This window comes from Equus przewalskii, chromosome 9 (genome assembly GCF_037783145.1).
Source record: "Equus przewalskii isolate Varuska chromosome 9, EquPr2, whole genome shotgun sequence".
NCBI classification, from domain to species: domain Eukaryota; kingdom Metazoa; phylum Chordata; class Mammalia; order Perissodactyla; family Equidae; genus Equus; species Equus przewalskii.
This window is the reverse complement of record NC_091839.1, coordinates 47,681,133-47,706,469: the sequence shown is the minus strand read 5'-3', so window position 1 is coordinate 47,706,469 and position 25,337 is coordinate 47,681,133. Positions and strand designations below refer to the sequence as shown.

Sequence of the window (25,337 nt, the reverse complement as noted above, 5' to 3'; positions counted from 1 at the left end):
GACAAAACAGTCCATTTTATAAGATAAAACTGAACACTCCTGGGACTCTGGTGCTGGTAGGTTGTGCTGGTAGCTTGAGGGAAAGTTGTTATTGATACTATTACTCATAGAAGGGAGACTCTGGGGCAATTAAGAGCTAGAGTCTAGGGCTTTCTTGGTTGGTTGCTGAGACAGAGAGAAAAATAAATGGACTCTCTATTTCTTCAAATTGCCTCTACTTTTCTTTTATAAATTACGAGAGGTTTTTCATGGAATGACTTTTGTTTTTAGGTTGTAATATCGTATTACTGTTTGAGATTTAACTAAACAAAATCTCAACACCACCTAACTAAACAAAAGGCAAAAAAAAAAAAAAAAAAGAAAAGAAAAAGGAAAAAATACAGTAATAAGCATTTCGGGAGGAGTGGGCTGTATATGTTGAAGGTATCGGCACAGTTGGTTTAGTGGAGATCAGGTTGACTTAAAGTCAGAAAATATATCTTTTGAATCATTATGTCTCCAATTGTTTGTGTATTTATTCATTTGTACTCTTGCCATTCCATGAGTAACTCAACATTTTAGCTGTGTAACTTTGGGCAAATAAATTATCCTCTTTGACCTTTAGCGTCCTAAACTATCTCCTGAGATCATTGTGAAGATTAAAGTATATGTTACATTTCATAGTACTAAGCATTGTGTCCGGGACTTGATTGATGGAAACTTTGAAGATCTTTATTCCAGTAGCAGACAACAGTGTGTGAACAGTCAACATTAAAGGAAAAGAGGCATTCCAAAGCTTTTGTCTGCTGTTCCTATGCGATAATTCTGTGAATTGAGGTAAGACGTACCTTGCAATATGATTCAATTGGTTCTTTGCACTCCTCACAATAGTTGGAAAAGATGCGATCATAACATGAAACACAGTATGCATTATCATCCTTTAGTACATACTTTTTCCCAAGAAGTGATGCTGTGCAGTATTGACAATCAAACTGAGCAGTTGTCATTTTGGTTCAATCCTGTGAACAAGAAAATGATCCATGTATATAAAAGCAGAATGTTTTGATAAGACAAATTATAAAGCCTCAATATGAGTCAAGCACTTGAATGAATTCTTATTTTCTTAAGTGAAAAACCACCAATTTAGGCAAATATGATGTAGTCATGGTAATACTTGGAGTGATTTGGGAAAGGCTACTTTCCCCTCTTGGCAGTTCTTGTGTGTTTTGCTAACAAAATGCATCAAGCCAGGAGCCAGAGTGTGGAAAACATCTTGTATTCATCATTCACTAATCTGGATTCAATGAGAATGTGATATGTGTTGAAATAGGATGGCTTCACCTCAAGGATGTAAATATGAACTGTTGACAGGGCTTTCACTAACTGTCATCACTTACTATCTTGCTGAAGAGTTCTGAAGGCGGAGTTCCATGGAAATAACAACAGTCTTTTTTACTTTAACTGAAATAGAAATTAATATCAAGTACATTGTCATTTTCTAGGCCATTGTTTTCTTTCTCAAATCTTTATTAGGAACCTAACGAGGGTTCTGCACATTAATCCCAAGACCTTTCTGAACTATATATATATATATATATATATATACTCTCCCTTGGGACATCTTCCTTATCTGTAGCTTTAACCTCCCCAAATATGCTGTTGACTCCAAAATCTCTAGTTTTAGCCTATCCGTCCATTGCCTCCTGGGCATCTCCATTTAAATGTCCCACACCAAGCTGGCCAAATAAAACTCCTCGGCAGGTAAGATTCAGTCCAAGTGCGAGGTTTTTGTGACTGCTGTTGATCAATTGCCCAGATGTAGAAATACAGTTAAAACTATCAGTGGTAGAAAAGAGCTATAGGCTAACATGTATATAGAACGAGTAATAGCAGCTACATCTTACAGAATGAAAACTGATACAAAACATAAAGTCAAGGCCAGGATAAGAATTCCAGCTATTCTGTAAATTTAGAAAAACCATTAAAGAACAAAACATATGGATTTCAAAAAGTTTAATTAGCATTGAACATGAGCTTTTCATTGTCACCAAAAGTGATACCACTGATTTTCTTGGAAAATGAGATTTGTCCTCTCTGGATTCACTGGACTATATTAGGAGCTATGAATATTTTCTCATTCTGCACCTGAGAAACTTATTTTTTTAAATTTTAGCAAAAGCAGAAAATCAATTATGATGATTCTTTTTACAACATTTTTTTTTTTTAAAGATTTTATTTTTTCCTTTTTCTCCCCAAAGCCCCCCGGTACATAGTTGTGTATTCTTCGTTGTGGGTTCCTCTAGTTGTGGCATGTGGGACGCCGCCTCAGCGTGGTCTGATGAGCAGTGCCATGTCCGTGCCCAGGATTCGAACCGATGAAACACTGGGCCGCCTGCAGCGGAGCGCGCGAACGTAATCACTCGGCCACGGGGCCAGCCCCCTTTTTACAACATTTTTAACGTTAGTTTTTATTTACTACATTCAAATTGTATTCCCACACATTTTACCTTCTTTTATTTTAAGGATAAAGTTTCCAGCAGAGTGTCTTGCTGAATATACATGGTCATTAATTCTGTGTATGGTAGTTTTGCTATGTTGTTCTTCACAAACAGGAGAGAAAAGACTGAGGATTTGGAACATGTGAATCTTTTCCCAGGAAAGATGAAAATTTAGACTAGAAAGTTCCCAATGGAACATGCCAAAATTATCTGCAAGGAACATTGAATTCCCCCATTTGATTAATTCCACAGAAATGTCCCCTCCTAGTGAATACAAACACACTCAAAAGGTTACCAAAGGTTTGGGAACAGGAAGAAAATAGATTTGAGTCACTTGAAAGGTTTTAGAATATAGCTTTATTCACATTTACAGTGATCAAGTGTTTATCTCAATGGTGAAATAAGATATATACCTTTAACTTAATATGGAAAATGATATTTTAATTGCTATCCATTTAGTTTTAGGTGTACACAGTAGTATCAGGAAGCACAGCCTCTCAGGAGTTGGGAACTCTCAGGCTACTTCTATTTTGTGAGGATTTTAGTATATTATAAAATAAATAAACAAGAAAAGGGATTACAAGATTGATAGTATTTCAAGTGTTTATTTTAAATAATACTTTAAAAGAACAACATTACAATACTTGTACCTCATTTGGTGATCAGGTCAGAAGGCTAAATATATAAAATCTAAATATCTAAATAAATATTAATTTTTTAAATATATAAATATTGATATCTAAATATATATCAATAAACATAAATATTTGTCTAAATATAAGTACCAGAAGAGATGGTCCTTCCCCATCCCCATCCTAACCACATAAGAGGCCTTGCTCCATAGAAAATTCCTAACAGGGGCCGGCCCTATGGCCGAGTGGTTAAGTTCACATGCTCTGCTTCGGCAGCCCAGGATTCAGATCCTGGGTGCCAACACGGCACTGCTCATTAGGCCATGTTGAGGTGGCGTCCCACATGCCACAACTAGAAGGGCCCACAACTAAAATATACAACTATGTACTGGGGGGATTTGGGTAGAAAAAAGCAGAGGATGGGGGAAAGAAGATTGGCAACAGTTGTTAGCTCAGGTGCCAATCTTTAAAAAAATAAAATAAGAAAATTAAAAAAAGAAAAGAAAATTCCTAACAAAATAGACCATATTTTGTTCATTTTTTTTCTTAAAGGAAAAAGTTACTTCTTATTCCATCTGTTTTTTAAAAGCAACATAAAGGAGTTGGGTAGGGTGAGAACAGTCAGTTCAATATCTCAAAACTTTGAGATTTTGTGTTTTATAGAACTACACAGTGAGAGTAGGCATTTAGGCCAGGTCAACATGTATTGACTAACTGCTCATAATATTTGAACTCCTGTCCTCAAGAAGTCTGGATTCTCTTAGCTTATCTCTTACGTTTGTATTGTGAATATAACTGAGGTAAGAGAATAAATTGAATGTTCACTTTCTCATTCTTGGTTGGAGAAAATACACTGAGAAATTGTCCTCATTTTCATGAAGTCTATCATTTAACTACAGATATAGGAATAAGCCCAACTAGAGTTTCTTAAATAGAGATATTATAACCAATTAGATGATACACATCCCCTAGAACCATATAGAAAGGGGAAGGAGGAGCTGCAGTACAGAGAGACCTTTCTAGGAAGACTTTAAGAAAGTAAAGGTGTTGTAAATCTGTTAGGAAGAAATGAAGAAGGCAGGCAGGAAGGATCAATCTTGATTTGGCAGGAAAGGATGGGGAAAAGACAAATGGGAGAACGGCAGAGGCTCTCATCTGAAGTTGGGAAATGATGAGTCCTGTGAACAGATTTTCACCTGGGAATATTCAGGATAAAGGAAGACCTTGAAACAATTTAAAACTTTTTAAAGCTATTTGAACCTTTGGTACAAGCAGTTCTAAATGGTGTGAGAGCAGGCAAAAGAGGCAAGAGTATGAATTTTTCCAATCAGATCACTTTTTGCCACCTTATTCTCTCCTAAACATCATTGTGTAATTTTTCCTCTTCTTTAACCCCAATACTAATATTTTTAAATATTCTGGGAATAACTCTGTGTTATTCCCAGAGCTGAAGAGAAGACCAAATGGCTTGTTTTTAATCATTCTGCAACAGGTAAAGCTGTAGGAAAGAGGATGAGGACTATGTGATTCTTATCTCAGAAGCCCCCATCTGAGGGTTAATTTGGCAAAGATATTGGGAAATTTTTGCTTTCAAAGATTTAAAATCCTCAAGCAAAGCTGATTCATAATTATTAGCCATAAGAAATCTTAACATTAACAACGTACCCCAAATGGATAGTATTTAACTTTTCTAGGTATGAACTCAGAAATGCTATTGTTAATATCAATTAGATATTCTTGTCAAACTTCTTTCAAAGTCATTCTACAATTATATAACAGTTTAAGCACAGCATTTGTATCATCACATACTGGGGTTTAGAAGATTGATTTAGAGGTACCCGTGAAGAACTCATGAAGAAAATAATTAGTTCAGAAATCCAATGTCATGAGTGGATTTGGCTTTGTTTTCCAGGTCCCTCCTTTAGATTTTAGATTTATACCTTAAAAGATGTGAGTTCACTGGTTATAGTTTCCATAGCTGAGAATGTCATTTCTTAGATGTTATTTTTTAAACCAGGTATAATTTTGTGTCAAGTGATATTTTATGGAGAGTTGTTGATTAGAAGGTTAATGCTGTGAGCAGTATATTCACTTAAATTTTTACCGTGCTGAGTGGAAGTAATAGAACCACAAGAAGCGTACCTGAGACAATGACAAGCAGGAGAGAGGCAAGGACTTGATGCCATGCCTGGTATCTTTAATATGCTTTTGTTTGCAAGGCATCACACATTGTTCATTTATTCATGCTTTCAATAACCATATAAGCAGTTTTTATTTGCAAAGTAATCTGCTAGAAGTTGTGACAGACATAAAAGTAGATTAGATTCAAATCCTATCCTCAGAGAATTTATAATCTAGTAGGAAGAGTAAGGACATTTTATAAATAACTAAAATAACTATAAAAGTTAGGAAATGATAAGGTGAAATGAAAGATTATAAGAATTTATAGCAGTGGTCAGTGGTTCTAAACATAGAGTGAACATTAGAATTTTAAAAATTTCCAAAGTGCATCCTTACCCCAAACCAATTAAACTGAATTCTGGAGATGGAGAATAAGAACAAATATTTTTCAGCTTCAAGTTGGTTCTAATGTCCAGCAAGGGTTGGAAAGCACCAGTTTAGAGAAGGAGGAAGGATCACTTACTTCTAGCTAGGGAAACTTCAGGGACAACTCGGAGAAGGTGTATTTGAATGGATCATGTGGTAGATAGCACAGATTGGTTTTCTCACCCTTGGCTCTGTCCTCCTTCTAGTTGGAGAGGCCAGGTAGCTAGAAACATTTCCTGGACCCTCTTACAGCTAGTGTTCGAGGCGCAAATTTGGCTCTTCTAACTCAAAACATGTGTGTAAATTGGAAGATGGAAGTGAAATGATAGACGTGTTCCCACTGCTGTTGATGTTGGCAGGCTGGGTCATAGAGATGTGAGTGGTTTCTACCATTCAGAATGCCTGGACTCAGGTTTTCCGGAGTCCAGTGACTAGTTTTTTGGCTGTGAGAGATTGTTATAGTGGTGTTGGCGGCAGCAGCAGCAGGTTCCTGACCTCTGGATTATAGGGCAGAACAGATGTTGAGGAAGACAAAGTGCACTCTCTACAACTCTTGGAGTAATATTAAAAACACCAACAAGGATATCTAATACTCCTGTGTGCTTCCTCAGTGCTGGGTACTGTGTCAACCACTTTATGTGGATTGTCTCGTTTAATCCTCACAACAACCTCTAGGCGGGGTCTTTTATTATTATTCCAGTGATTAATATTATCCCCATGATGAAGAAACCAAAGCTTAGAGAGGCCAAGATCACTTGGGTGATAAAAGTGCTGGAACTAGGATTTAACCCACAGCCATCAGCAACTGAAGCCCAGGATCTTAGCCTGTGTAAACCTGTCCCTTCCTGGAGATGTAGGGAAGGACAGTTGAGCTAGAGCAACAGAATTAAGGGAGACATTTGTGTTTGGATATCTGAGGCATGTGTGGAAAACAGCAAGTAATTTCTCTGAAGCGGCATGCAGGGCATGAGAAGGTAAATATCGGAAGACAAGTTTGGAAAGGTAGACTGGGCAAGATCATCAATGGCTTAAGTTTCAAGCTAGAGTTGAATGCATTTTTTTTCTATAGAAAAGATATAACCATTGATTGAGAATAGCCGAGTGAAATGTTTTGAGCTGAGATTTATGAAAATTAATTTGGAAATGGTGATAGAAGAGATTGGAAGGGAGGTATATCACAAAAAGAAATCAATTAGGAGTCTATTTTTCACTATTCTACTTAATGAACAAATATTATTGCTCTTCCTACGTAAAAAGTGTTGTTTTAAAGTGTTTTGGGGGGAATATGAAGGAGAAATCTTGTTGACGGAATAGTGACCAGTCTACCAAAACTGACACATTACATCATACCACAAATTTAAAAAGCACGCTTTATGAACCTCAGCAAGACTAAAACCACACACACATAGGCACCTCAGGGTAAAACTACTAAAACTCAAAGACAAATAACATCTAAAAAATACTACTTTTAGAGTAAAAATACTACTTTTAGAGTAAAAACACATTTAGAAGTTGCCTACTTCTCAACAGAAAAAAAACGGAAGCTAGACAATGAAAAGATAAGTTAAAACTGCTGAAAGAAATTAGGAGCCAATCTAGACGTTTACAGTCAGTTAAAATATCTTTTGATAATGAAGGTTAAAAAATCATGTTCAGATAATCAGAAACTGAATAGATCAATATCATGCCCATATTACAATAAATACCAAAGAGTGTTCTTCCGGCAAAAGGACGTTGATCTCAGATTGAAGCTCAGAGATGAAGAGAGGAGTGAAAAACAACAAAAATTGTAAATATGTAGATGAATCTAAAATATTACCTATGTAGAAAAACTTTAGCTAAAGAATTTGAAAATTTAGATAAAACAGGAAACTTCCATGATAAATAAAACATTAAAACTGACACAAGAAGAAATACAATATTTCAACTAGTTGGAAACTATTAGAGAAATGGAATTTGTAATAAAAAGCCTATGTACAAAGTAAAATTTAAGTCCAAGTGGCCTCGCCAGTGAATTTACCAAGCCTTAAGGAAGAAATAATGCCAATCTTAACCAACATTCCAAATATTAGACACAGGAAACATGCTCCAGTTAATTTTGAACCTATTAAAACTTTGATAGCAAAATCTGAAAACATGAGAAAAAATTTATAGGCCAATCACACTCATAAAAATAAATTTTGCTGTAAATACAAAAATCTTACCCCAAATAATAGCTAATTGAATCCAGTGAAATATGAAAATGTTAATAGTATGATAAGTTGAGTTTATCCTAGGAATCCAATTTTGGTTTAAAATTAGAGAGAGAATCACTGTATTTCACCACACTTACCAAATAAAAAAGAAAGCCATGTAATTATCTCAGCAAATGCAGAAAAGGCACTTGATGAAATTTGACTTCGACACATGATTAAAAACTTAGCAAACTGATAAAAGGAATTTCCTCAATTTAATTAAAAAAAAATTATAGCAAACATTACGCTTAATGGTGAATGCTGATAGCTTTTACTAACAGGAAAAGAATGCCATGACCACCACTTCTATTTAGTTTTATACTAGAAGTCATAGACTGTGCACTAAGTCGAGAAAAAAAAGTATAAGAATTGAAGAACAAATAAAATATAATTATTTGCTGATGACTGATTCTGTGTAGGGGAAAACCCAAATGATTATATAATAAATTATTAGATTATAAAATCATAGAATTCCTATGTACCTGAAATATGATGTTAAAAAATACAGTGTTTGAAAGCACTAAACATAATGCTTGTATTAAATGCAATGCAATATATCTAAAGACTTTATGATAGTGGGAAGATGTCATATGAAACACCGAAACCTAAAGTAATTAAGATAATGTAGTGTTGCAGCTGGATAAACCAAAAGATCAGTGGAAGAAAACAGAGAATCAAATCAGACATATATATAGAAATTTGATACATGAAAATATATGTTATTAAAGCTATTTTAAAAAGCATGATGATGATAAACACAAAGTCAGGATGCAATATAAGATTAACTTCTGGAGTAAGATAGGAGATTAAGAAGTTGCAAAGGGGGTTTCAAATATGTAGGAAATGTTTGATCTTTTAAGCCAAGTTGTTATTTCTTATGCTTTGCATATATATTAGAAATATTCTCTTTTATTTTTGTAATGTTTTATTTTTTTAAGGTTTTCAAAAAATCAGTGGATTATAAATAAGTAGAAGTAGTATGTATTAAACCATCTTTTCCTTATGTTTGTAACCAGAGAAATAATCCATGTGGGTGTAGCAATATCCAGAGAAGGGTTTGGTATGCTGATGGTAGTCATGGAAGTTGTTCACACTGGGAAGATCCAGGATGCTTGTGGGCTGAATCAAAGGCTTGACTGCTGAGGGGGACCATTTTAGATGGAAGAGAGGGGAGAGGGAGACAATAAAGTTCTCCTTCCCTCTCTCAATACTCAGTCACCTTGAAAGTGTGCAAAGCGAGGACATGGTTCTAGTATGAACAAGCTTCCTGCATGAGCATTGTGGAAATCAAGGACGATCTGTATAAGTCTTATTAGTTTCCTGTTATAGCTTACAAGTTTCAAAAGTGAGAGGGCTTTTCCTTCTTATGGTAGAGTTGAAATGTACTGGGATATAATTTGGGCTTCTGGTTTCCAATAATGTCCCTATGTTGGTGTGTTTGGAGGAATTTTATTTACTCAAGGGAGTTGAATTACTATATATGCTTTATTCTAAATATCAATTATAAGTTACTACATTGATTTGATTACAGCATAGAGGATGTACAGCAAATGGTATTTAAGATTGCTTCTATCTCTAACACATGATCTGCAAGTTTTGCTAAATAGATGCAAATAATGCCATAACCACTACTTTTGCCCATACGAAAAAGCACACTGTGCTTTAATTCAAAGTTTGTTGAGCTCTCTGGCTTTTCATCTGGTTATTCAAAGCAGCTTCCCTCAGCCTATATAAACACATCTCTGCTCATTTGGGAGTGCTGTGCGACTATTTCAAGTGCTCATTTGGGTCTTTCATTGATTCTGTAGATTTGCTTTCACTTTTCTTTAGGAAAGAACTTGGAAGAATTTAAATCTAAGTGGTGTAAGGAATATTAAAATGCTCCTGGGAAATGCAGTACAAAATGCTGAAGTCTTTGAAGTTTGCGTGATTGATATACCAAAGTTGGATGAAGACAGAAACTGGATAAAGAATCTTAATTCGAACTATAGTTAACTGAATTTACCTGTGGTCATTTTCCTATTTAGGATTTTAACTTGAATTGTTGCTCTGACGGCCAGTCAAGAGCATTTTGGAAGCCTCATTGAGCAAAGCATATTTCTTTATGCTCTATAAAGAGTTATAGAAAACATCTACAATACACAGTTAGATACTTAGTCTCCTAAGGCAACTGTTTCAATCATTTTCCTCTTGCCCCTCCCCGCCTGCATCCCCGACACATGTTTTTGGGGACCACATCCTATTGATTCCACATCAGAAGCATCCCTCGGATCTTAGTTTAGGCCCTCCTCATGTCTCTGATGGACTCTAGTGGCTTACATGGAGCTGAAGGTATTATTAAAAATCTCTTACTCTATTGAGTGGAACTAAACTCATTTCTACTACATGGCTTTTGTTCTCTAAGGATAAGCTCCATTTCCCTGGGCATTCCAGGACATCCTCCACAACACTTATGAAAAATCTTTCTCAGACTCCTGTGATCATTTGCTTTCCCTGGTGACAAACGTCCAACAGCTCTTCTTTGACTGTAAAATAAAGTGTGAACTCCATTATGTAGGACAGAGACCCTTTACTACTTGTCTACTTTTCCCACTCTTTCTCCAGCCCTTTCCCAATCCCACACGGCCCAACACTCACACACTCCACCCATGCCTTAGCCACTTCCAGTGACTCCTTATTCTTTAAATACACTATGTCCTTGTATGCCTTTGAGCCTTCACATGTGACTTTTCTTCTATCTCCAATGCCCTCCTCCTTGTCACCTACCGACCTTGTCCACCTTATGATTCTCCTCATCCATCAAGGTGCAGTTGAAAATGCTTCTCTCTGTAGCTGTCTCAGATCTCTCAGGACAGAGTAGTTGCTCTCATTAGTTCATATATCTGTCTGTTTTTCTCTTGCCACATTTTCTAACAGCTGTTTTGTCCTGTGTGTCTCTCTCTCATTTGTTAGGCCCTCAAGAGCAAGGATGTTGCTTATTTCATCTGTGTATCTCAGGTCTGAGCATAGCAGAACCTCAGAACATGCTTTATGGCTGATGAAACAAATGAATGGAAAACTGTCTGTTCTCTAAGGGCTTGGAGTCCCAGACAAGTACTAATGAAATACATATGCAAAGGAGATTCTCTCAACCGAATAAAGGATAAAGGCTCAAGCATAAAAGAGTTAAGAATTTGTGTGCTACATATTCACTCGAGTAGTGAATTAATTTATATCTATTATATCTATGGCAAATATGTCAAACGGCTGAGAATAAAGGTTAGAGAACAGAAGGGAAAGCCCATGGGGCCTGCCCATGGCAAGGAGAGTTCTCTCACTTTCCCTGTGAGGACAGCCGAAGAAGACAGCTGGAGTGCTCTCCAAATACCAGCCAGGAGGCTATCAAGAAACAGCAGAAGTAGGCAGTTAAACTGTTGACAACATTAAAAGTCTTTTCTATAAACTAGGGGCACCAGTAAGCTTCTATGAACAGTTTTTGGACTGTTTGACTGGATAGTTCAGTTCTCTACTGGAAGCTACACCACCTTTCTGGGTCTACGCATACAACATTTTGAGACAAACCATGTCTTTACCAAGATTGCAAGGTCTTCGTCTCCTGAGATCTATGATGTTGGCTGAAGTGTTTCTTGACTGAAGTGTTGTTTGACTGAGTGACTGAGTTTGACAAAATTTAGGGGCGTTAAATGAGATATATGAAAAAATAGATCCTCCAAAGTCTGTGTAAACTAGGTCAGATGGGATAAATATATGTTCTACAGCAAAAAAAATTTTTAATTTAAAATTCACGTATTTTAAAAATATGAAGGAGTTAGAGTAACTAGTACAGAAACTCTACTTTTAAGTTTTTCTTTCTTGGTTTGGAGGGTGCAGTGAGAAGAACTGTGTGTACTTCATTACCTGGTTTTTGTTTGTAATCCAAGACATAGTGAGAGGAGTATTGGGTTGGAAAGCAGAAGCTGTAGATTGTTGCACTGGTTGCTTTAAGCACTAGCATATAACTGACCCACTGTTGTGGAAACCATTTAACTTTTCCAGCCCTTACTTTCCTTACCTGTGAAATGAGAGCGATATCAGCTGCTTACAATCCTGCTTGAGGATCAAGTGAGATGTAAGAATGGAAAGCCGTGGGTAAATTGATGTAGGTGTGCTTGACTTGATGGAAAATGTGAAATTTTAACTGTATATCCCATTTTGAAGAAGGGGGCTATTTTCTTCCCCTCTCAAACACCACTTTTTAAAAACTCAAAAACAATATTAAAAATAACTAGAGCCGTAACTTCAGGCCATCAATCAAAAATAACCTAAAACCAGCATCATAGATTTGTAGTGGAATGTTTGATATTAGTCTCTAGGGACATATTTGCAAGCCCAGTTTGTTGGAAGCTGAATGTCTTGTGTGGAGAGGTCAAATGCGAATTCTCCTGAGAGCTGATGAACTACTCTCCCATGAAACGAAACAGCTGACTAGAGCTTTCCATCTGGTTAATTTGTTCTGTGGATGCTAACAAAGAAAAAAAGTGCTTTGTGTGATTTTCCTGGAGAGGTTACATTTAAAATCATGAAATTATGGAAGCTTTTACTGAAATAGAAGTAAAATATAGTTCATGGTAATGTGTAAGTATAACTATATCTTACCAAACATTGTATTCTTCAAAAAATAAAAAAGAAGAACTCTTAAAAAATACATGGGCTTACTACCATCCTTGGTTTTTTCCTCACTGGGGTATAAGAACATTTTCAAGACAAACAGAGTACTGTTTATTGAGATGAAACTGGGTTAACTAGATCTCTGTCTATCCAGGTCCCAATTTTCTGCTTTTAAATCCATCATTAGGCTTGCCTTTATGATTTTGATCCCAAAGGAACCAAATCATTTCAGTAGGTATAAGTCAAGTCTTCCCTTTTATTCCCTGTACTCTTGCCGTTATTTCTGCAAAAGGTGTTCAGGAGGAGCAAATCTAGTTCCTAGGTTGCCTCAGTGTCTCCTCAAAGTCTTGTTCGAGGTTCTGATTTAGTGCCGAGGTTTGGTAGATATAAGGACTGAAAACTAAAGGAAATAATTTATCTAAAGGTATTTAGCATAGGGTCAGCACATAGCAAGGGCGGGGTAAATGTTTCCTGTATATGAATCCCCTAAATCAACCCCATTTCCTGCAGCTGGAGTCTACGAGGACAGTACAGATCTAATATAAGTATCTGAAAGTGTTCCTCCAGCCTCCTCTCTGTGCTTTTTGGAAAACTCAACATGTACTCTCTGGAATTCCTCAAGGGTAGTAGTTGCGTCAGTTTTTTATTCTGTTTTGTCTTGTTGGTCTTCCTTTCTATTTGAAGATCACCTTCATCATGCCCATTAACTATTATCAGTATCTGAACCCTGGTAGCTGTTTTCTCAGCCGTGGGAAGGGAGCTCCATTGATTCATCTATTCAACACTGTTTCTATCTGCGTTCTCTTGCATCTAATGACAAATGTAAGCTTATTTGGCAAGAAGTGTGATCTGCCATTGTAGGAACTACGTCTACTGAGGAAGGACTAAATCTGCAACCTGGGCCACATCAGTTGAATAACCCCACAGGGCCAGGTATTCGAGTGCACACGGTCACATGAAAAATTTGCTATGGTCTAGGGAAATATACTTTATCAGAGAGGAATGACAATGCTTTTTGTATCTTTTTTTTTGTTTTTCCATTTTGAATTCAATATTGCGTGTTATAAAGAGATTGTAAATTGATCACTGTAAAACCAACATGGCTATTTTATTTTCCTGATGTTTTAAAATAAACTCTAATTTCCTTCCATAATTAGTGATGAGAAGACTCAATCCTTATACAATTAATTCACCTTACAGGATGACAAACATATTCAATTTAAACAATGACTTGAGAGCAGATTAGTTTAATAACCATGGATCCGGGAATTCAGAGGAGCTGTACAGAGTTCTCCAATTATCACAGTACAGTTGGTTCATCTTAACCCTATATAATCTTGAAAAATTAAAAGTACATGCTCCTCATAATATAGGAGAATCAAGCAAAAATTACTTTCTGTGATCTTCTTTTAGACAAATGTGTTTTTAAATATAAGAAACCATTTCTATTCTGATAATACATGGATTGTATTAGAAAGTGTCCAATAAAATGAAGTGTGTGCTTTATTTGGAAGGTGGCCAATAAAAAATGATAAATGTATTCTTTATCTAATAGAGCCTATAAAGTAGCTTTTTAAATCCATGACTTACCTAAATGATAACTCCAGTTAAATAAATTAGTTAGGAAGAACTTTCAGCCACTCAACTAGGAGCAGTAAATAAGATGTCACAATCAGTCACCTAATTCTTTCCTGAGAATAATCCCAAGTCTAAGCATATAACATATTGGCTCTCATGTATCCTGGTATTAATGCATTTTATAGACTCTGTTGGTTTATTATCTTCTTCAAATTCATAAAACATAATGAGGAAAGAAGAGCTCATTTCTGGCCCTTTTGAAATAAGCAGAGTCTGTCAGTAATTTCTATTTCACCTATGACTTACAGCTTCAGTCATTTTTTAATTTTAAGGTATATGAGGGAGCATTTGTAAGTTGTATTATGATAAGTTTAATGAAAGCCCTTTGTGTTTCTCAGATTTTTTAAAATTTTCTACTTTGTATTATAAATATTTTGGGGTTTGTTATATTCCTTACAACCATAACATAAACTCATGCAGAGCAGCCATTGTGTCTTACTCTTTTCTGTACTCTAATTGGAGCCTAGTGGTGCCCAATACTTACTGGTTGATCTTTAAAAATGTTTCAGATAAAACTGATGGTAATTTTGAAAGGATTTCTACTTTATTGAAAGTGATGATGGCTCAAGACCAGGAAAATAAGCTGAAGCACCTCCAGTCTTGGGCTTTTCTGTTGGAGACGTCATTATGATTCCCTAGTGACTAGATGCACTCCAGGGAGGCATTCTTCCCTTGACTTCTAGAGAGAAGGCTCCAGTGACTCTGACTTTCTTTTCCCTCTGAACTGGTAGGGCAAGTCAAAGGAAGTGTCCTCTCTCTTTGCAAGGCTACCAGCAGTTTTGCAGATGGACGCAGGTGTGGAGTAGGTACTTGCTATCTCTTTAGACCTTTACATTCTGTTTTAAAAAATAGTGGTCCACTGAAGCCTTTAGACTCCTACTGAGCCTGGGAGGGCTGGGGAAGGTTAGGGTTAGACCTCTGACAGCAGGAGCTCTCCCTGACCCTTCACAAACCTGGGGAGGCTCTAACCACAGGCACTTCTGTGAAGCCCAGCAGCCTGCCACTCAGGGCTGATCCTAAGGCATATATGCCCCTTATCATATGCATGAACTTTCCAATCAGTCTCCAAATTCTTAACCCTCAGTTGATCATTTTCATGATGTTTGGGGATTGGTCACAGTAACACTTTACAAAACCACTCCATTATCAGCATCCCATTAGACAGTTTGGCATCATCTAAATACATATATGGTAAAAAAGATGACATTTATTATTCTTCCTTGCAAGGCAGAATATTGTAAATTATATCCACAAATGATATTTTAGAGCAAATGAGATAATATATATCGAAATACCTTAAAAACCATTATGAGTTACACAAATATAAACATTGCTGAGAAGGAAAGTATACAGGAATTAAAATAACGGTAGAAGGAAAATAACAAAATTTTAAGAATATACTTAGCTTGTTATCCTAGTAGTGCTGTAACATTTGGTACTGATCAAAACCAAACGTGGCTTCTCATCAAGCAACATTTAACTTAAAAATCCCTGGAGTTTCTCTTGAAGAAACCACAGAACAGTGTGATGACAAGACAGGGAAGGTTGTGAGATTTACTTTTCACTGTATAGGCTTTTGTACCTTTTGAATTTTGTACTAAATGCATGAGTAGCCTATTTTAAAAATTAATTGAAGCCATAATATAAATCAAAAGACTAAGCTTATTTCTCTTAAATCTCTTGTTCTTGATCTAAGGACACAAGAACTATAAGAGATGGATCAGCTTCAATTCCATATCTTACAAAGGTGGAAACTAAATTCTGAAAAGGGTATTCATATAGCTAGTATACCTTTCCAGAAAAATTTGGACAAATGAAATATGTCTTCCAAATAAAATATTATAAATACTTAATAGGAAATGCCCACGTTCCTAATAAAAATGAATTTTATCAAACTTCTTTTGGGACTAGATTACTAGTTTGTAGTGAGTGACCTATATAGGACCAGATTGTTAAGTAGAAATGAAAGAATTTTTTTAAGATGAGCCAAAAGTGGATGCCAGTTACTGATCCGTTTAAAGATTCTTACATTTACCAACGTTTTGGTAATTTTGCCCAATTTTCTTCTAAGCTTTGCTCTGTGTGACCTCATTTTCTCAAGGAGAAAGAAAAAATGGACTTCCACTCTCCAATAAATTAGTTGCACAGCCAGTCTTTCCCGTAATAGTTTACTAAAAAAATGAAATCTCAAGCATTAGAACAAGGAAGATGAGGAGGAGAGAAAGAGAAATCAGGTGGAAGAGGAGGGGGAGGCCCAGGAGAGGAGATTGTAGGGAAACTCAGTAAAAGGAATCCCCTGTGGATATGGCCAGATATTTAGAGAAAAAGCCTCTTAGTGCCGCATCATTTTGATATTTTTCCTTCCCTGTAAAAGCATGTTTCTGATCCAAGCCCATTTTCACAGAACTAGTAAATTGAAGAGCTGGGAGGGATTTTGAAATTCTCTAGTTTGTTCTTCTCATCAACAAGGAAAATTGACTTATTTTTTTAAAGCTGGCAAAGTGGTTAGTGAAAAAGCTTCAACCGGAATTCAGATTTCCAGGCTCCTAATGGAAGTCATTTGTTTGGAATGAAAGTTTTGGTTACTACTGTGATTTTTCCAAAAAAGAAGAGATGAAAGCCCTCTGCTTATTTGTATCTGACACTCCAGCTTTTAGCTGTGGACCAGGTAACAGCCTTTCCTGCAGAAACAGAGGGGCGCAGTCTGTCCCTCTCTGTTGAAGCCAAGCTGCCACTAGTTGCACAAAATGAACCAATTATCCTCAAAAGCAAGCACATGTCCTCTCCAACATTCAAGGCAACTCAATTTCTATCAGTTTTTATTTATTATAGTTATTATTGGTTTACTGTGGAGCTTGGGAGGAAAAGCCCAAAACCACATTTGTCTTTTTTTCTGGATCCTCACCTGAAAAATGAGGTAGTGATGTGTGTGCATGTGTGGTGTGTGTGTGTTTGTGTGTATCTGAGTATTTGTGGGGAAGTATTTGGGCTGAGGTTGGAGGGGAGTGGAAGTTGATGTTAACCAGTTTTTCCAGTATTTATTCCTGCGGAAAAATAATCTTCCTGCTACCAGAATGAGATTTAAAAAGATACAAGGCAGAGCTATATCCTGTGCTTTGGTGATAACACTAATCACTAATTACAAGGTACTCTTCTGACAGTTTAAGATTTGTTGGTGATGGAGGGGGTGACCGTTTAAACGGTCATGAGATGATATTTAAAGTCAGCTTTAATTTAATTTTTATCTGTTCTCAGTCTCAAAGATTTAAGCAAAGTTGATTCTCAGCATCTGTCAAAGGAAAATGATTGTAGCCCAGGTACAGTCTTCACTCGGCAGCCGTGGGTTCACAGCTTTGGAAATAAAACCTGTTAACCTCAGGTTGTTTATGCTAATTCTGTGTGTAAAGTAAAGGGGAAAATCTGTTATTATTCCCTTGAAAACCAAATGTCCACAGTATTAGTTGACAAATGTTGGTTCCAATTTAGTGCTAGTTTCATTTTCACCGTAAATATCACTCAATGTGTGAATTTTTAAGGCATGCCCATGTGTCACACAAACAGGACCCGAGACCTCTCCTGCCTTGTTCGGGGCTGTGTCCCTGGCACTTAAAACAGCCTGGCACAAATATGTGTTGACTGAATGCAAGAAGGAAGAAGTCAGATGTTGGGCCTCGGAATGCTGAAGGTTGAGAGAGACACAGTCACTTCCCTCCCATTTTATACATAAAAAGGCTGACCCAGAGCCAGCCTTGTCTTTGAATCACACTACTTTCTGTGACCTTCATAGGCCAAGTTCTTTAGCGTGGTATTTCAGACCTTTGACAATCTGGCGTCTGCCTTGATCTGGCTCTTTCACTTTCAGACCCAACAATAGCAAACAGCTCTCTGAGCACAGTGTACTTTAGTTCTGTAGGTTTCACAAAGAGCTCTTGAGTGCCAACTCTGGGCCATTCCTGGAGCATGGCAGGTAAGGCCAGTTCTCTACCCGTGAAAAGCTTCCATGCTGGCGTGCGAGAAAGACTCACAAATGATTTCTTCACTCCATCACTCTGCCACCAGATCGGGACCCTAGCTGTAAGTTCTCATGGCTCTCGGTTCTTTTGAACACCCAGTACACTTTAGTCCTAGTGAATGCTCAACAGTAAGCTTCAGGTGGGACAGATGCTATGTTGCCACCAGACTCCTGGTGTCCAGCATATTACCAGCATGTGCTGAGCACTCAGTAAATACCGTGGATGGAAGGAACTGAGGGAAGGAAGGAGAGAGGACATGTGGAAATGCTTGGACGTATGCACAAGGTGCTCTGGAAATTTCTAGAAAATTTCAGGTAAAGCTTCTTCTAGAGCTGTAACTTGAATATTGAATAAAAGCCAGTCTCTAAGAAAAGGTGCGGGAAGGTTCCTAAGCAGTGTGTGGGGGGGTCCACACAGTTGAGGTAGAGAAGCAGCATGCCAAGAGGTGTGGACTACATCCAGAGAGTACTGCTGGAAATGCCAGATGGACCATACCTGAAGGGCAGCATTACGTCCATATGTGGATAATAGAAAGGTCACATATGAAATGAAGTATTTTTACATGTCAGAACTTTAAAAACTCAGCTACACATTGGTATGAATATATTTAGCCCGCTGTTTTCTTCTTGGCCAAAGGAAGACCACACTGTAAAAGCAGGTCTGTGACATAATGCTGTCAACTAAAAATTTCTCTTCCTTAGCATTTCAACAATTTAAATTGATGACTTAAATTTATAAGAAACCAGGAGTGCTTTTTTGAATTAAAAATCGTACGAAAGTATTTCTCATTCTTCCAGGTTTCTATGCTTGTCATTTAAAGGAATTTCTCTCTTTTTGAAAGTGTGGGGATAAAGCATCCCTCCCCTGGCTCCCTGATTCTACTCCACTTGGGGAGTGATTTAACTGATAAGTAACTGGACAAAGGGGCCTCTCAGGTGCCTCTCCTCCTCGCTCCGGTGGGAACCACCAGTGTGCAGGCCTGAACCGTGCTCCCCTCCCTGGAGGGAGCCCACTGCAGCTGCCCAGCCTGGTGAGGGAGCACTGAGGGAGGGAGTCCAAGTTCTCTACCCACACTGGGAAAGCGCAATGCAGGCTGGGAGGGGCGGTCTTTGGAAAAAGCTTTGTTTTCCAACCCAGCTTTAACAATAATAAAATTGGTAATGACTTGATCTCATATGTAACACCTGTGTCTATTTCACAATTTCTTAAAAACTCTGAAAGTGAGGCACGTGATTAAATGAAAATTTCAAATCCATACAGATGTCACAATAAAGGCGGTTTTATTATTATGTCTGTTATATTGTGTGTGTATGTGTATGTGAGGGGAGAGGAGAAGAAAAAGAGAGAATAATATATATACTAGCTTCTATTAACCAGGGTGTTAAGTTAGGATTTTTGCTTTATGCAGCCTTTGTAGTTTAAAATTTAACAAAAAACAAAATGAAGGAACGAATAGCATTATTTCTAAACTCTCAGCTCAGTCAAAAAACAAACAAAACAAGAAATATTCTAATAACCTTGATCTAAATAACTGTTAATTCCTGTTTTAAATGTGTTTGGGAATTTGACATCTATTTCCTCTTTAGGTTGTAGTTTACAAGATTTTTGGATTTTGAGTATCAGTTTCCCAGGTGGAATTCTGATAATGGCATACGTTTATTCCTATTATATATTTTTTTCAGATCATTTGGTGTCTAAGCAAATAATATCATAAATGAAGTACCAATATGTATTTTAATAATGATTTATTGTTTACAAAGTGCTTTCATGTATATTATCTAGAACAGTGGTTCTTAAACATTTTTGGTTTAAGACTTTATTTAGCAACTAATGAAAGCTATTTACTTCTTCTTAAGAATATATACATATGCATATGCTCAGAGAAGTTTCTCAAACCTAGCAAAGCCAGGGTTCTTGGAAGCAGGCTGTAGAGCAGAGGTTGCCAACTACACCCTAAGGACCGAAATTTAGTCACAGCCTGTGTGTGTATGGCCTGAGATCCAAACATAGCTTATATATTTTAAATTGATTAAAAAAATATCAGAAGAAGAAAAATTTTTTGACATGTGAAACTATATGAAATTAAAATTTCAGTGTCCGTAAATAAAGCTTTATTGGAACATAGCCATACTCTTTCATTTACATAAAGTCTGTGGCTGCTTTCAAACCACCACAGCAGAGTTGAGTAGTATTGAAGCCTAAAATATTTATGATCTGGTCCTTTACAAAAACACTTACTGACTCCTGATCTAAAGTTTGGAAGTACATTTTGTGTTTTTTAGTTGTATTTTGTTGAGTGTTGAGTGTTTTTTAAATTATGCTCAAGTTTAACTAGGACTTGAAAAGGACTTCTACACACTGCTTCAAAGAATATAAAATTATTTACTAAATGACTAAAAATAATGCTAGAAATCATTAACATGGTGTTTGGAAAAGTATTCAATGACATGACATAATGCTTCTGATTTGCTTTAAGTAAAAAAAAAGGAGTATGAAGTGAATAATCAGTGTGATCTCAACTACACAAACACTTTTAAAGAGTAGAAAACAAGTTTAGAAGAAAATATGCTCAAATGTTAAGCCTCTTGATTGAAGTTATAAAATTTTTTAAACATTTTTCTTCTCAGTACTTTCTAAATTGTACAATGTATAATGTGTCAATTTGATAATAAGGAAAAATAAAATACTGAACAAAATTTGAGTACATTGTTTAATTTTTTAAAAAATTCTCAAAGATTAGAATCTTCTGTGATAGTATAACTATAAAATTGTTAAAGAGAACGAATTAATAGAGTTAATGTAATTATAAGATCGAAAATCATTTTTAAAAATTAAGTCTTACTTCATTTAGGTAGCATGGCAGCTTGGTGTCAGATGCTTTTTTTTTCCTGCATGCAAATTATACCCATGATTCTGCTAAAGAAGTGTTGATCTTTACATGAAGAAAAAATTTTACACAAAATTGAAGCATTGTTATTTCTATACAGAGAGCATTTGGTCAAAATTTGTGATAGACAACTCCTTGTTTCCAGGAGCTTCATGAAATGGTCATCAGCACAATGTAGAGATTCATGATGTAAAGAAGACTGAACACCTTCACCAGTTTTTCTGTTGATACTATATTGACTTGATCAACTTGTTGAATGAATGAGTGAATATATGAGTAAACGAATTACCTGTATGTATGACTTTTGGGCTTTGTCAAACAAAAGATAAATAGTTTGATACTGTGATCAGGATAACTACTAATACTCTTTTAAAAAGTATTAGGAGTTACATGACCATGACACGTTATTGAAATTGTCTTATGAACAACTGTAAGAAATCATTAGAGAACAGAGTGAAGCTGGAAAACGAGAAACACAAAAGCCCATCTCCCCACCATCTTGAGTTCTATAATTGAATTAAATTGGAAATAAAATCAAAAAGTGAATTCTTAAATATGTTTGGGGAGCATCTGATACATCAAAATGATCTACTGAAAAATAAAACTCAGGATCCGTTTGGCAAGCGCATATCTAGCAAAATGAATTAGCAAAGGAATATCTCAAAGCTTTGCTAAGAGTCAAGTGAGATGGGTTTAAGGGCCAGTAGCAACAGGATCGTAACAGAAGAATTTGAGAAGAAATAAAAATAAAAGTGATTCCTGTTACCATTACACTAATACAAAATTCTACAGGATGGGTGTATTTATTCCATCTTTAAGGGAGGGAGGCAAATTAATTTTTCCCAGTTCACAGAGGACTCAACATGGACCAGACTTCAGAGTCTTGACTTTCTTCTCTATATCACACTATCACTCTTGCATTGCCTTTCTAGCCTTGTTTATTTATTTAATGAATTTAATTATTTTTTTTCTTGGCAGGGAAAAATTCGCCCTGAGCTAACATCTGTTGCCAATCTTCTTCTTCTTTGTCCCCTCCTCAAAGCCCCAGTGCATGGTTGTATATCCAGTTGTAAGTCCTTCTAGTTCTTCTGAGTGAACTGCCACCACAGCACGGCAACTGACAGACTGGTGGTGTGGTTCTGCAACCAGGAAATGAACCCAGGTCACAGAAGCAGTGAGAGCGCTGAACTTTAACCACTAGGCCATCAGGCCTGGCTCTATTTAACGAACTAAAAATTTTTTCGTTTCCTTTCCAGTGGTTTAACAATCCAATCTAGAGGCAGCATTTGGAGGGAAGTTCATTCTATTGTATCCATATTTCTCTTTTCTCAAAACAGATCTTAAAGCTTTCTGTTTCTTGTCTCATTTGACAGGTCTTTGAAAATCTGTCTATAAAATGCATTCATCGTTTACTGATCACCTACAACCTGCAAAAGAGTGTGTGGGATGCTAGAAATTCAATGGTAATTGCCACAGCCCCTTGCTCTAAGGGAGCATGTAGTCTTATAAGAGATACAGACAAGTAAATGAGATTATAATGTGAGCCCAAGAGGGCACATTGGTAGTATGAGAATATGCAAAAGCGGTACCAAACATGGACATGGGTTCAGGGTGGTCTGTAAGTACTTCCCAGAGGATGCAGCATGTGAGATAAGATCTAAAAGATAAGGGTGGCTGAGGGGAGTCAGGTCTGCATGCAGAGTGCTCCGAGAAAAAGTGTCTGTGGAGGCCTGGCTGAAAAGAGGCATTTGCCCTGCTCTTAATTTCCTGAAAGTCATTCAGCATGACTCAGCAGTAGTGTGTGTGTGTGTGTGCACGCACGCGCGCATGTGCACGTGCGTGCAGGTGTATCAGTGCTGTAGTAAAAATTGGTTTGGAGAAGAATGTAGAGGCTAAATTATTCAGGGTCTTGACTAGTAATAACAACAACCAGCACTTAACACCTATTCTGTGCCAGGCACTGTTGCAAGTAATTTTATACCACATATTTTTTCCTCATAACAAACCTAAGGAAAAGGTACACCATCATGATCTCCATTTTGTTTACAAGGAAAATGAGACATATAGAGGCTAAGTGACTTCTCTAAGTTTACAGACCTAGTGAGTGACGCAGCTGAGACTTGAGCTCCAGCTAGTCTGGCACGAAAAGTATGGCCATGAACTGATAGTATCAGAATCACCTGGGAGCTTGTTAGAAATGCGAAAAGTCAGGCACCAACCCAGACCTACAGAACCAGAATCTGCATTTTAACAAAGACCCAGAGGTGGTTCCTGAGCCCCTTAAAGTTTGAGGAGATCTGCTGTGATCCACTACACTCTATTGCCTCTCTTTAACCTTGAGAAGGAATCTGGACATGATCTTCAGGCCAGTGGAAGTCAGGGAAAGGTCTGAAGTGAGAGACTGGCAAAATCAAATTGTTTTTAGACCAGTTGTTTTAGGTCAACCCCTCTGGCTTCACTATGGAAAATGCAGTTGAAGATGGCAACTCTGGAGTCAGGGAGATGAATGAAAGGACTGCTGTCGACCACATAAAAAATGATGGCAGCTTGAAATAGAGTTGTGGCAGTGAGAAAGGAGAGAAGTAGGTGAATGTATGAGGTAGCACTGATAGAACTTAGAGATTCTTTGGGTAGGAAGGTGGGGAGTAGGGAGAGGGAAATGATGAATTTACTTTTAGATTGAAATGAGATTCGAGAGGACTGTCTGACAGTCAAATAGATCTGTTCAGCTGGGGCCAAAGACGTGGGGCAGGGAAACCATATAAATTACTTGCGCATGTTGGAAGGGGTCCTAGGGCCAATTCTATATCAAAATTTTCACCTAGTTTGCCTCTGACACCCCTCCCCACTCCTGCGTTGTATTTGCTGTGGTCCAAGCTGGCTCTAGGCAGTCCTGTATTCAGCAGACAATTGCACACATCTGTCTGTAGCTCAGAAAAGACATCTTAGCTAGAGAGACAGATTTTGGATTTGTAAGCACATAGAATAGATGATAATTGAAGCAGTGAAATTGCCTACAGAGAGAGCAGGAGTCTAAGATATGGGGTAGGGGAAGAGGAATCTGCAAAGCACACTGAGAACAGTGGTCTCAGAGGTGGGAGGAAAACCAGGAGTTTGCTCTCATGGAAGCCCTGGGTGAGAGTGTTTCAAGATGGGGAAAATGGAGAATAGGATAAAATGCTTTTGAGACTCCAAGTAGATAGAGAATGAGAAATGTTCTGCTGGATTTAGCACTGTGCTGTGATTGATACCCTCAGTAAGCGCTGGGGAAAACTGATGAGGACTAAAGCCAGACTGCGATAGATTGAGAAGTGGGAGCTAAGGAGGGAGAGATTCTTAATAGAGTGTAGATAGTTCTTTCAAGAGATTGATCTATGAAGCTGAGGAATGAGGGTAACTGGAGGAGCTCAGTAATAAAGGAAAAACTTTTTAAGATGGAAAACTTGAGCGTGTTTAAATGCTCATGCAAGGAGCTAATAAAGGAGGAAAAATTAAAGACTGTCATCCCTGAAGTGGAGGGTATGAGATAGTGGGTACTAGTTTAGATTTTGCCTTTTATGTTCCAATCTACCAATAGGTCGGGATGGGGATTTGGGAGGAGGGCTAGAGAAACAGGAAGACCCCACTGCAGTCATCTGTTCCACATTCTGGGGTCTTTGGAGGCTTAATCTTATCACCGTTCCGGTCTAAGCCTTGCTTTCCACAAAAGGAGCTGTTCTGCTACTTGAATCTTCTACTTTTATTTCCATGACACACTGCCACGAATTAACTAAGCACCTGCTTTGAAAATTAACCCTTAAACTTCATCTTCAGCTAAAGTCCTGGCCTTAGTCTTCTCTCTCCTCAGGTGAGGCAGTTTAGAGACAGTTCAGGCAAACTTCCACCCTAAGCCCTTTAAAGCTTTGGTAAACTCACTGGCCCCAGGGTATGTCTGAAGCTGAGGTCTACAGCTTCATGGAGAACAGCAGTTCATAATCAGGACCCCAGAGAAGACTCAAGGACAGACTTTGGGAGTCCATCGACCCCAGAAATGCCATTGGAATATCTATGTGCAATCTGAGAAGAAGGTCCACTGATTCCATCAGATTCTTAAGGGGCTCTGTGATCCCAAAGTAGTCTGATGTGGAGATAAACGTTCACACTGATCATTTTGGAGTGATTCGAGGTGTCACGGCAGGAAAGAGTCCTCCTCCTTCCCCTCCTCCTCTCCACAGCTCCTTACAGGGTACCAAAAGGTAACCAAGAAAAATGATGACAACCAG

General features: G+C 37.4%; 1 protein-coding gene across 6 annotated transcripts in view; it reads right to left on the bottom strand.

Moving 5' to 3' along the window:
* Positions 1 to 25,337, bottom strand: part of FHL5 (four and a half LIM domains 5) — a 40,868-nt gene that overhangs the window by 13,429 nt on the left and 2,102 nt on the right. For all 6 annotated transcript variants that reach the window (XR_011521990.1, XM_008516035.2, XM_070556701.1 and 3 more), the window contains one exon: positions 828 to 998. Coding sequence is in view for 5 of the 6 variants with exons in the window: in XM_008516035.2 (XP_008514257.1) it covers positions 828 to 986 (159 nt within the window). In the remaining variant the exon portion in view is untranslated. The remainder of the gene's footprint in view (positions 1 to 827; positions 999 to 25,337) is intronic.